The sequence below is a fragment of the Dermacentor silvarum genome, chromosome 11 (genome assembly GCF_013339745.2).
Source record: "Dermacentor silvarum isolate Dsil-2018 chromosome 11, BIME_Dsil_1.4, whole genome shotgun sequence".
Taxonomy (NCBI): Eukaryota; Metazoa; Arthropoda; class Arachnida; order Ixodida; family Ixodidae; genus Dermacentor; species Dermacentor silvarum.
Genome location: NC_051164.1, coordinates 117903733 through 117917484, shown reverse-complemented (window position 1 = coordinate 117917484; position 13752 = coordinate 117903733). Strand labels below are relative to the sequence as shown.

At 45.2% G+C, this 13752-nt stretch overlaps 2 protein-coding genes across 5 annotated transcripts in view; one reads left to right on the top strand and one right to left on the bottom strand.

The window, feature by feature from the left end:
* LOC119432858 (tetraspanin-33) overlaps positions 1–2621 on the top strand; it is a 57701-nt gene extending 55080 nt beyond the window's left edge. Inside the window, exons 3-4 of the mRNA XM_037700009.2 lie at positions 1129–1340; positions 2076–2621. Coding sequence (XP_037555937.1) covers positions 1129–1340; positions 2076–2398 — 535 coding nt within the window. The 3' untranslated portion in view covers positions 2399–2621. The remainder of the gene's footprint in view (positions 1–1128; positions 1341–2075) is intronic.
* LOC119433928 (suppressor of tumorigenicity 14 protein homolog) overlaps positions 1–13752 on the bottom strand; it is a 261357-nt gene that overhangs the window by 114593 nt on the left and 133012 nt on the right. The gene's annotated exons all lie outside the window — the stretch shown is intronic.

Below are 13752 nucleotides of genomic sequence, written 5' to 3'. Positions count from 1 at the left end.
AGAACTAATTATGGAAAATTTACCGTCGCGTTTTTAGGCATTTCTGTTTGGAATTCAATACCATCTGATATGAAGTCATCTACATTATTATCATTCAAGCGTAGAACGTAGGAGCATTTCATGAACACTTTATCTGACACATAGTATAATTTAACGAACGTAGAAATAATTAGATGTTCTGATTTACTGTTATGCAATGTACTGTCCAAATTACCGAGTCACTGAATTTTGCCTATAAATTGATACTTCTCGTTGTTAGTTTTACGTGCCATTTATCCTCGTTTGAATTTCTGCGAGTTATCTTTAATGATTTATGCAATTTTTTTTTCTTTCTTTTTAACTGTGTGATTATACTTGTGATGTTTTTAAAAGATTTTTTTTCTCTCTTACCGTTCATTTCCGATGATATAGAAATTGTATATATATATGACATGACTCGCTGTTTGCCACGATCCTACTAACCCCCTTTTCATGTCTTCAATGTTGCCCGCTATGTTGTTATGGACTAGAAATCCTACCCCGGATTCTCTCTTATCTGGAAGACCTCTGTAGCAGAGGACGTGGCCGTTAGTCAGCACTCTGTAAGCCTCACCAGTTCTTCTAACCTCACTAAGGCCAATAATATCCCAGGCAATGCCTGATAATTCTTCAAATAGTCCTGCTAAGCTAGCCTCACTCGAGAGGGTGCGCGCGTTGAACGTTGCCAGGTTCAGTTTCCATTGGCGGCCTGTCCGGACCCAGAGATTCTTTGCACCCTCTGCCGCGTAGCAGGTCTGACTGCCTCGTAGCAGGTCTGACCGCCGACAATCAAGTGTATAGTGCCCTGTATCAGCCTTTTGAACAACGCTATTGGAAATGACAAATAAAACTTGAGCGTACTAGACGTTACAGCTTGAGTGATATTGTGAACAAACATGAGGAAGAACTCGGAAGCAATATTTTTGTAACTTATTTGGGCAGTAATTCGCGTATGTAATGCGGTCCCGTACAAAGGGTTGGGGGCCAGAACCCGCATTTTCTTAACTTTTTAATGGTTGCTTGGATGTTCTCGTTTGAGTGCCCGGATAACGGCTAAGGTCGCACGGGGGCCCGTCAAAGCTCGGCGAAGTGTCCAGTGTGTGCGCGCAGGTACATGCAGCCGGACCTGGTGAGGTACTACCGGCACAGCGCCGACTGGGACGACCTGGTGGACCACATGCAGCACAGCTTCCAGTGCTGCGGCATCGGGCCCCTCGCCTACCAGGACTGGGACCGAAACGGCCGCTACCGATGCGCGCCCAGCAACCCCAGCCACGAGCGATGCTCTGTCCCCGAGTCCTGCTGCCGAGTCAAGAGCGCCGGTAAGCTCTCCGGAAGTTTTGCAGCTCGCAGACTGCGGCCCTAGTGATGGTTGTCCATCGGATCTGTTAGTCTACCACATGTGCACGACGGCTGCTGCGCTCTCTTTGCCTTCATTCTCACATAGGCAACGAATGTAGACGGCGGCGCCCGCTCCTGCTTGACTGCGTTGTTCTATTACAAATGAACGAGTCAAATATCTGGCAATATTCGCAGATAAATATTTCCGACCTCTATATAGCGAACAAATAAGGTATTTTAAGTTGGCCTTATCATTTGTTCCTTATGCCGTTCCGACGATGGCTTTCGAAGCAACAAGCTTGAACAAGCAAGCTTGGCTTCCTCTTGAGGATGTTTTTCTATGCAGAGGAAAGCTTGTCTGTACGGCACTCAACTCTGGCACGTTGTACTTTGCATACAGACTGTTTCCTTGCATTGTGTTGCGCAGGGTGCTCACAGTCTACGTACACTTTCGTGCATACCGAAACCCAGTGTTAGCGTCACGGAAAGAAAACAGGAGAGGCCGCGGTAATCGCCGTAAAAGCCTAATGAACAGACTGTGAGGCACCGGCTGGAGGACCCGCCATTTAGGGATCTTGCAAGCTTGATAACGTTCCGTGTGCATGGGCAGCGCTTTGCAACACATGTGTAATAAACACGTACAAAGGTATTTTGCAAGTTATGCCGGGTTTCATTTGTGTGACACATACGCGAGTATATCCTATCTGCAACCACAGGCTGCGGCAGGAACGTGCTGTCCAAGAGCTGGGACGAGGCGAAGAAGCAGATCTACGGCGAGAGCTGTGTGGACAGCGTGCTCAGCTCGGTGCGACGAAACGTGGTGGTCATCGGCGGCGTGGCACTGCTCGCCTCCATCGGCCTGCTGCTCGTGGTGGCCACGACGCGAGACTTTATGAAGGGGATACGGGCCGCCTCGGACGAGCCCCCCCGCAAGGTCGCCAGCGACCACGCGGAGGCATCGTATGCACAGGCCAGCCAGGCTTCGCTGATGCCCCCGCCGCCCTACAGTTACCCCACTTACTACTACCAGCCGCAGTAAAGAGAAAGACGCCTCCTGCGTGTGCGTTTCGTCTGAGCCAGCGGAGCAGTTTCAGAGCAGCCACACGAAGCCAGCACAGAGGAATTTATGCGCGTATATTAAGCGACGGCTGCTGTTCATCTGTTCGCTTTCTCGGGTATGTACGGGGACGTGCATATTTCGCTTAAAGTGTTCGAAAAAAGATTTTGCACTTAGCGCTGCACTGTTATTGCTCAAATTCTGCTGAAAGATCGCATTTCGGAGTCTACGTCGTTCAGTGTAATACTCAACACCGTTAATTGCATGGTTTTTAAGAAAGGAAGCGGTATACGCTGTCTTCGTTTATGGTGTTGCAAGCAGCTGCTGCGACGGAGCTAAATATGCACGTCCCTGTAACCTACAAGAAAGTTGGCCAAACGGTGGTAGCTCAATTGGTAGAGAGCACCACACCTGTCATTAGGAGGATTTGTTTACTGGTGACAAAATTTGGCTTTATTATTTTCCTTTGTTACAAACCTGAAAATTACTGAAATTTCATCTATATTTAGCTTGGCACGCCAATAAGGAAGACTTTATTTCCCTGATATTCTATTGGCTTAAGTGCCAATATGTCGGCAGCACATATAATTGTTGAAGTAAATTGGGTATCTCGGCTTGCCTGATCGTTCTCACCCTATATGTGATACACAAACGAGAGAGAGTAAAATTATGCCACAAACCTCTTTGTGTGCCCTGCTAGGTCATGCTTCTTTTTTCAGTCTTGAACCAAACTCCAAGAAACAAGCCATTCATCAAACGCACTCTTGTGCTCGCCGAAAGGGTAAAACGCAGCATGAAAGTTTCTATAGTCGGGCCAATTATAAAGGTGCAGCCCGGATGATCGCATGTCTGCGTTTTGCCGCTTTTTCTGCTGAGATCGACGTCACAGGCGCTTTGTCTCCGGGTCAGCTCTGATTTCACCATATTCAGCGAGTTGGCGGATATGAAATAATTGTACATACAACACTAAAAAAAAAAAAAAGAAAAAAAAAACGCGGCGTGCGGTACAGAAATTATGTATGCCTTTCTTACTGTTTTAGTTTTTATTAGTTATTACAGTTAGCATGAGTTAAGTCGTAGGCTCGGTTTGAGCGGTTAACAAAATTTTATGCTTAAGCGTCAAATGACCCATTCAGCGAAATGCAGCTCCACTAACGTGAAACCTCGGGAGGTGCGAAGCATGCAGTGATGCACCGCTAATGGGCTCATACTGCCTTAAGCAATGGCTCATAACCCCGTAAACGCGACCTGCCCATTACGACGACAGAAGTGAAATTCTACGCTGGAATGATGAGCGGCAACGCAGCCAGCTGTGGGAGACGACGAACGCGGGAGCGCACGAGCGCGTGCCGCTTGCTTACTGTGACGACGACAGCCCGAGCGCATAAGGTGCTTCGCACCTAAAAAGACGTGGCCGTCACCAAATCACCCAGCGGTGCATCGTTTCCACAATGAAATAATTCGCCCGTGCGCTGTACCTGTCTTTTTTTCGTCCTCGTCTCTTTTGCGCTGTTTTTTCTTCAAGTAGAAAAATGCCAATCGCGAGCGTCCAATTGCTCGAACACATTAGCCATCAGAGGCCAAAAGTTGAGACAATGCTGTTAATTATTACATCTAGCTGCACAAATACCGAGGCTATATAGCCCCGACATTCGAATAAGTGCTTCACATAACGTCACTGCGAAAAAAACAGTATTGTGCGACCTTACAACGTTGCAACCCAATATCTTGCCATTCCCGATATTACAGCGAAGCTGTTATCTCCGATGGTCGTCCGGCAACAGAAAAAAATAAACAAACACCACCCAAGCACTCCCTACACACTGTAAAATAATTTACACCCTTAAAAGTGAAAACGGGTGTAAATGTGTCTATAACTCACACCCTTAGGGTGTTACTTATAAAAATCACACCCCAAGGGTGTGAGTTATCATCAAATCACACCCCAAGGGCGCGTATTTCAGTGAAGCTGAAATACGCGGCCCCGGTGTTTAGCAGTGGGTTAATCCCGACGCTGTATTAAAGCGTTTCTCAATTATTGGTTACATGTTTGTGTTTATAGTGGAACGCAAGCGCCAATGGCGGGCGGATGCTGCTAACCAAGACGCTGAGCCAACTCGAGATATCGAACGCATGCAACAACGGCGACCCGAGGAGGCGGCGTTGCGGGCAGAGCAGCGTGGCAATGGCGGGAACGCGTTCGCTAACGACGTCACTAACCAACGTTACTAGATTACGGTGGTCACTAACGGCGCTGCCAATAGCGCGCGCGCTTGGGTGCGATCGACGTAGAGAACGACGCAACTGACGGCGCAGCCAATGGAGACGTTTATCGAAACATGGGGCGAATTTTGATTATTCACCTTTACCCCTTTGTTCGTTGTTAGGTGTATGTTTTATTTTATCGAGTGTGGCCAATCCCCCTCGTGGGTACGAGCCATGTTTTGAGGCAACAACAACAACATGGGGCGAACGGTTTTTCGTTTCGCCTAGCAATATACAGCTTTCGCTGTAAAAACTCTCCATGGCCGTATGCTGTATGTGCGAGTGAAAGCGCGCGAGGGCGAAGGACTGCGCGCTTTCACGGGGACCGAACGCACGGCGGAGAGCAAACGCGAATTCCCAGTGGAAGGGGAGCGGTGGGCGATGAGGGCATCGAGGCACCCTAGACTTAAAGTCACTAGATTTTCTACTCTTAAAGAAAGCAAAAAAATAAATAAAAATATCTAGGGACTTTACCTAGACTGTGCATGCGCGCAGCCCTGCCGGCCTCTGCCGCCGACTCTCTCTGGGCTCTCGGCCGCCTCTCCATTAACAGTGCCGACAACGGCGTTTATCAGTTCCGTCACTAGCCATCGTTTTGACAGCGGTTGTGCGAGGTCACACAAACAACGCGCACAAACAACGCGTCTTTGTTCTTGTTTTCCTATTCCACGTACCCACTGTATTTATTTCTTTTTGCTATTCACTTACCCGCTGTATATCAGACAATGTTCATGATCGCGTTTCTTTTTCTTTTTTTTTTCACTCACTATGTTATTATTCACATGTCACTGCAATATGTCCCCCTATGTAATACCCTCTTTGAGGGCCTTTAGGGGTATTTTGAATAAATAAATAAATAAATAAATAAATAAATAAATAAATAAATAAATAAATAAATAAATAAATAAATAAATAAATAAATAAACTGTTGACAAACGGCGGCGTTTTCCCCGCGTTCCTTCTCTTGGTTTTGCCACATTTTTCTTGGCAAAACCAAGAGAAGGAAACCTTTCTGAACATTCACATGATTGTCTCAGCAAAACGTGCAAACCAAAGTTAGGCGCATGCACAGTGGAGGCCAGGAGCAAATACCGCAGCACATAGAGTTTCTAATATGAAACTCTATGCCGCAGCATGCGTGAGATAAACGAAGCCCGGCTGATTCGGAAAAAAAAAAAAAAAAAAAAAAAACACCGCATATCCACGGGGTGAATGATGATGAGTGGGCGAAGCTCCGGAGGGAATCATCGGTAAACCGTGAATCTTCCGTGTAATTCGCCCAGTCTCGCCGCACTAAATCGAACGATTGACTTCCACCAATGACGCGCGCCATATGTGACGTCATTCCTATTTTATAACAGCGCCCTTCATTATAATTGCACCATCTCCCGCTTAAGGGGACGCTAGCACAAACGCGTTAGAAACGTGCAGTACTCTCTAGTAAGGGGGAGAGGCCACAGCGTCTTACGCAGCCGTTTACACATGCCGGAACGTGCACCGCGTTTGCCGACGCCATCAGCGTTTATGAATACCGGGGTAAGGCGGAGAGGCCACAGCGTCTTACACCAGCTTCTTACACGGGCCGCAACGCGCTAGCACAAACGCGTTAGAAACGCGCAGTCTTTCGTTAATGTTGGGTATTTATTGTCATCGTGGTGCGTGTGTCCATGTGCGCTTCGTGGCGTAGTGGTTAGCGCCGCGCGTTCGGAAGCGAGGGGTCCCTGGTTCGATTCCGCTACGGACACAACTTTCGGAATTTTTTTTAGGGGCGAAGCTCCTTAAGGTGTGGGTCTGTCCCTCCTCTGTAGTATGTAGTAGTAGTCGTCGTCGTAGTAGGTAGCCACGTCTAGTCTTATGAAGAAAAAAATCACCGCATATCCACGAAGTGAATGATGATGAGTGGGCGAAGCACCGGGGCACGGCCGCTGGATAAATACGTTTAGTTTATACCGACATCTGGTACTAGCGTTAAGACTGGTTACACACTACGACGGGGACGAACGGGTGCCGCTATAAGGAGCTTCGCCCCTAAAATTCCGAAAGTTGTGTCCGTAGCGCGGATTCGAACCAGGGACCCCTCGCTTCCGAACGCGCGGTGCTAACCACTATGCCACGAAGCTTTTTTTTTCTTTATTCCCTTCTTTGCAACAATACATACACCCGTACAAATACAAAGCAGGTCACTTGGCGCTACACAATATTAACGCATAATTTGGCTAGACTGTGCTACTTTGAAAGGCCTTCAAAGAGGCCACCACAGACACCAAAACGTCAAGCTCCTGAATCCACTCTGGTGGTTCAATCATGTGCCTTAGGGCATCCCGGGTGTACGTAAGACTTTGAACTAGGTGTTGCCTTGCCGACCTTGCATCTACGCGGGCATTCCTGACATCCATGCGCGTTTTCCACACACTGTTCATACACAAAAGCATTATCATGTCAGCCGGCACTCCCTCTGCGTCTGCGCATGGCAAGAAACGAATACCGAAAGGGCTTATCGGCAGTTCTTTTTTCAGAGTTCGTTTGAGAACGTCCCACAAGAAAACGGAGTCATGGCAATCCAGGAAGATGTGCTCGATAATTTCCGATTTGTTACATATGATGCAGTTAACAGACCACGGAACAAATATGCCTTTACTTTGTAGCCATGGCTTCACAGGGAGAGTGCCAGAATGCAATTGAAAAAAGAATGTTTTAGCTGAAGGTCTAACAGGCATATTTTTCACACGTTTCAAAACATTCCGTTCAGGTCCTAAGTTGTATATCGTGCGATATACAGGAAGCGGTAAGAAAACATCTACAAGATCCCGATAGAGTTTCTTTCGCGTCACAGAAGACAAAAATTCATTCGAAAAATGAGCTTTCAGTAATGAAAATGACATAACTTCCTTCAGAAATCCGATTGGCGTTGGTGTTCGTTCATTTCTTGACGAAACAACCCACTCAGGCAAGGAAGAACTTAATCTCACTTGAATAACAGAACGCAGAAATATATCACTTTGATCCCGTAAGAAAAAGAATCTACTTACGATCTGTTTCAAAAACAAATGTGTTAGCCCGAGTCCCCCATTCTTCAACGAATGAAACAAGTTACATCGGCTAGTTCTTTCCCAAGTAGATCCCCATATAAATACTGCAAACACTCTATGAAATTTCTGCATTGGGCATGATCAAAACATACTACGCCACGAAGCGCACATGGGCACACGGACCACAATGACAATAAATACCCAACATTAACGAAAGAGTGCGCGTTTCTAACGCGTTTGTGCTAGCGCATTACGGCCCGTGTAAGAAGCTGGTGTAAGACGCTGTGGCCTCTCCGCCTTACCGCCGTATTCATAAACGCTCCTCGACTTGAACTTGACTTGCCACCGCCTTGGGCAGCGCGTTCGAAACGCGTTGAAGGCGGTGGCAAGTCAAGTTCAAGTCGAGGAGCGTTTATGAATACGGGGGTTATACTCTCTCAGCAGTCATGTGATGGCGTCGGCAAACGCGGTGCACGTTCCGGCATGTGTAAACGGCTGCGTAAGACGCTGTGGCCTCTCCCCCTTACTAGAGAGTACTGCACGTTTCTAACGCGTTTACAGGAACCGCTGTCCCTTCATTTCACGGACCATAAAGCCGTCATAATGAAGGGACAACGCAAGCCATCCATCGTCTAAGAACAAATTAAAGTTGATTTTGTATATATACACACAGTGTTTCTCACGTCTTTACATGATGATCGACTGGGCGAATTACACGGAAGATTCACGGTTACCGATGATTCCCTCCGGAGCTTCGCCCACTTATCATCATTCACCCCGTGAATATGCTGTGATTTTTTTCTCATAAAAGTAGACGTGGCTACCGACTACTACTACTACTACTACTACTACTACTACTACTACTACATACTACAGAGGAGGGACAGACCCACACCCTAAGGACCTTCGCCCCTAAAAATGGAGCAGACTGTGTTAGTACACCGTCAGTTAATCTTTCCGACAAGGAAATAGCGTTACTGGACGGTATTGACGTGCGCATGCGTAGAGTGTGACTTATCTTTTGTATTTTTTTATCCTTCATACCTGCTTCACTATATATTTGCCTCTATGTTTCAATAAACGTCAGTTTAAAGTTAGCGCTGTCCCGTGCCTCTGTCACGCCCGTGTCTTCTTCTTTCTTTTTGGACTGCGCTAGAGGCTTTGCCATTATGAGCATACATACACCTGTCACTACCGGACCTTCTAGGCAAGCTCACTAATGTTGCTTGCTGCAGACTAGCTCAAGATTGCCTGCTATGCGTTTGAGCACATACTGGCACTGGGAATCGTGCATCGATTTTCCAACCCATGAGCACGTGGTACCCAAGGAGACTCCAGGTGACTGGTGCTACCAGTGTTTGACGCCACCATCCCTCGACCGCTACCCATTGCCACACACTGAAGACTTTGCAGCAGCACTGTACCGAGAGAGAGAGAGAAATGAACTTTATTAAAGCACCGGCGGAGGTAGCAGGGTGCCACGCAGGGCCCTCCTGCTACCCGACTATATATGTGCAGTCATCAAGTTGCGTCTCGACGCTTACGCCGGGGGACCCAACGTTCTCCACGAGGCTGTCGCCCCTGGGTCCCGTCGGGTGCGCGCGTTTGGCGAGCGAGCACTGTACCGAGCTGCTATCTTCTCCAAAACCTCTCATCCTCTCAGCAACATTTTGCCCCTGAGAAGCATCACACATCAACTTAATCTTGGACACAGAGAGCTAACAGCTACAGGCAATGATGCTGTGCTCATGTGGTTTGCTACTGTTGCAACCTCACTAACTTGGACAAGCTTCGCGGCATTTAGATTTCAACACTGTGCTGGATCTGCGTGTTTGATAATGATAACCCTTACAGTGCATTAAAAAAGTGGTGCATGGAGAAGGGATTATATATCGTTAACACAATTCCTTGCTTTCCTTTTGTAATATCGTGAGGGTGCACACGCTTACATGCATTTTCTTAATAAAATTCTATTTGCAGACAATGCAGACATATGTTTATTCAAGCTGTTCCTTCCTTGCGCTATTTCAATAATAACCAACTTTAGGAGCGGCAAATTTAGCTAACTTAAGAAGATTTTGCAGTGCTTAGTTACTTGTAGTAGCTTATTGCTTGGCTTAATTTTCTAGTCGGGTATCCTGTGGTGCAGTGCAAAGCAGTTTATTTGAGAGGCATCACAAGGTCCGTGTTTAAAAATGAACTGTTTGAAGAATTCTCGGAGTAATATTAGAACAGGCAACTCTAACTGAGTGAGCACTGCTTTTGTCGCAAAATGTAGCAACGAGCTAGGCAGATGCTGTCACGACAACGTAATGTTTAGATAGCAATGAATACAGAAGAAACAAAATTGGAGCTGTGAAGTTCGAAGCAATATGGCTACAGGCTCTTTATACTGCTGACATTAGAGAGCTTTAGATTAGAGGACGCAAGCAGTATGCGTGAACAAGAACCCTGTCTGGGTATTGCTAGGACCCATGTGAATTGCAGAACACAAGTTGGCTACATCCCCTTACTATTATTTTCTTTGTAAAGCAACCAGTATCGCTGTAAGTCTGATCAACCTGCATTGAAGGTTTGCTTTGAAGAGGCATGTATCGCTAATTCTTGCGCTCGTGCTGCTGGTCCCAAGGTTACCGTTATCTGGGTTCATTTCGCGGAGCAGTTTGTACGAGCGATTTCTCAGGAGCAGTGAAAAGATACCTTGCTCACTAATGCAATGAGTTGTCATTGAATAAGGCAAGATATACATTAAATATTTATAGAGCATGATATAATGCATTATGCGCATATGTAGTACTTACATCGTTAATTAATTTTATTGGCTTATTGGTGCCTAATGCATGTGTTCTTTCTGCGCTGACAGTGCTGATGCCACTCCCTGGGAGCCAAAAATGAGAGCAGCCGTGTGTGCGCGCCCAGCGACCAACGACCAACAGTGTATTCATGTAATTTTTTTCTGCTACATCGCCCGATGTTTATCCTGACATCTCGTTTGCTGATTACATTCCCATGAACCCTGTCTCTTTTGATGCTGTTGGTATTGCTAGTTTGATTACAAAGCTAAAAATATCTTCTTGTGCAGGAATTGATCATATCAATTCCAAATTTCTTAAAAACGCGGTGACCTATTCTTCGTTAATACTATCGCACATTTTTGCTCAGTCACTAGAATCTTCCACGTTGCCCAATGATTGGAAAGGAGGGAAGGTGGTTCCACTCCACAAATCAGGTCCCACTGACTCTCCATTTAATTATAGGCCCATATCATTAACCAGCGTACCCTGTAAGCTCATGGACCATGTCACTTACTCGCATCTCATCGATTTTCTGGAATCAAACTCGTTTTTTACTAGCTGTCAGCATGGTTTTAGAAAATATTTTTCATGCGACACCCAGCTCTTGGTTTTCACTAATGATTTATTTAGTGCTGTTGACAAGGGATTAACAATAGATTGTATATTCTTGGACTTTGCGAAGGCTTTTGACTCAATGTCTCACAAACTGCTTTTCCATAAGTTACGTAATCTTAATCTCGATACTCATATCTTGCGCTGGATTGAATGTTTCCTTTCTAATCGCTTTCAATATGTATCTGCTAACGGTCATGACTCTTCCATTGCTTTTGTGCAGTCTGGAGTGCCTCAGGGGTCTGTTCTGGGTCCACTACTCTTCCTAATATTCATTAACGACCTTCCCATGTTTGTTACTTCTTCTATAAAACTTTTCGCCGATGACTGCGTAGTTTACCGCGTCATCACTAACGCCTCTGATCATGCTGCCCTACAATCTGACCTTACAGCCATATCTTCTTGGTGTTCCGATTCTTTAATGACCCTTATTATTAATAAATGTAAAAGCATGCGTGTCTCACGGACTTCTTCTTTCCCTGTTTCTTTGAACTATACCCTCAATAACACACCATTAGCCTCTGTAGAAAGTTACAAATATCTCGGTATACACATCACTAGTAATCTCTCGTGGAACGTGCATCTTCAATACATATTTAATAACGCTAACCGCATGCTCGGTTTCATACGTCGTAATTTTTCCAGTGCAACTGTTCACGTTAAATCACAACTTTATAAAACATTAGTACGTCCCAAGCTCGAATATGCCTGCTCCATTTGGGACCCTGGTCAAGCTAATCTAACAAATCTTCTAGAATCACTTCAGAACAGGGCCGCCCGTTTCATCTTATCAAATTATGCGCGCCACGCAAGCGTATCATCAATGAAGCTGACGCTTGGTTTGCTAGACCTCGCAGTACGTCGTAAGTTTATGCGCTTGTGCCTCTTTCACAAGATCTACTACACTAACCCTGTTCTTAAAGATGAGTTGTTCCTTCCATCCTATATCTCCCCTCGCAACGATCACCGAATGAAGGTGGGGATACCACGATGCAAATCCAACTATTACTTTTACTCATTTATACCACGCACTGCCGCCGACAGGAACCACCTTCCCGCCTCCATCGCTGCTATTAGTGACACCATTAATTTCAAAAAATATTGCCAACGACTTCATATGTACTCACCACTCCTCTCTGTAATGCCCTCGGGCCTTGCGAGTATGTAAATAAATAAATAAATAAATAAATAAATAAATAAATAAATAAATAAATAAATAAATAAATAAATAAATAAATAAATAAAATGGGGACGCAGGCGATGATGAGCTGGCATTGCAGGCCGAACTTCTGGCAATATATAGTTCTTGCATTGCGAAAGTTACCGCTAAATGTCACAAAAGTTGCTATCGTGACAGATTCCCTTTCTGTATGCAGCGCGCCCCCCTTAACGCGTCTACAAATTCAACAGCTTTGAACACGTTTTACACATTAGCTCCACCCCACTTAAGGTTAGTTCATTTAGTATGGGTACCAGGCCACCGAGACATCCAACTTAATGAAATAGCTGATTCTTTAGCACGAGCTTCTTTAAAAGGTCCAGCAATATCTGTGCTGCCGGCAACTGCGCATATCACTGCAGCCAGATATAAGACAGTTTTCTTTGAGCGAAGACAAGAAAAGCCTCGCGTTAGCAAATTATACAGATTTTATACATCTAAATTATTCTTGGAACCGACAGTGGTGTCCTAACCGGCAATTCGAAGTAACATTTACAAGGCTGCGTTGCCGTATTCCACAACTAAATTTTTACTTGCACAGATGTGGTCTGGCGGCATCCCCAATATGCTACCTCTGCAATGAACCAGAATCCATCGATCACTTTTTATTATCGTGTCGGCGCTTTTCTAATCATCGACAACGATGTTTGGAAATCCCACTTCACAATCTAGGACTGCCTTTAAGCAGTCCAGTTATACTCTCACTTGGAGCCACGGTGTTAGGATATGGCCACGGGAATGTTTGCCGAGCAATTTATCATTTTCTTTGTGACACAAAAAGATTGCCTTATTAATATTTTCCCATCTTTCCATGATTGATTTATTTATTCTTCAATAAATTATAGATTTAGCAAATTCAAAAAGTAATGTCACAAAATCAGAATTATATTAGTGTTGATATTATTATTCAAAATTTACGTCTGTCCTTTACTGTATTTAATTAATTATTAAATTCATATTAATATTCCTATCTAGGTAAGGCTGACTAACTTGGTATAGACTACTTAATTCTTTTATTATCGGTTCGTTTCACATCTTCAATTATTTATTTATGTTCCTTTAATTTTTATTACTTATTTATTTCTAAACTAATTTATTTTAAATTTCTATAATAATACCACCCTGTTCGTGGCCTATCCCCCACAGTGGGTTGTGCCATTGATTGAGGCATCATCATCATCATCAACATCATCATTGCTGACGTGGTCGACAAGCATTAATTAAAAATTAATTAATGCTTGTCGACAAGCAGTTGCATCTCCAGCTGTGCTCTGGAGACGGGAGGCAGCAGCTTCAGGGACCATGGACCGAAGAGGGGACGTTCGCGAGTTGGCCAGCGACAACTCCAGCTCCTGAGCCCCGACTGCGTCGCCGTAACGGTAATCTAGTAACGTTGGCTTTACAGAAGTGGGGACA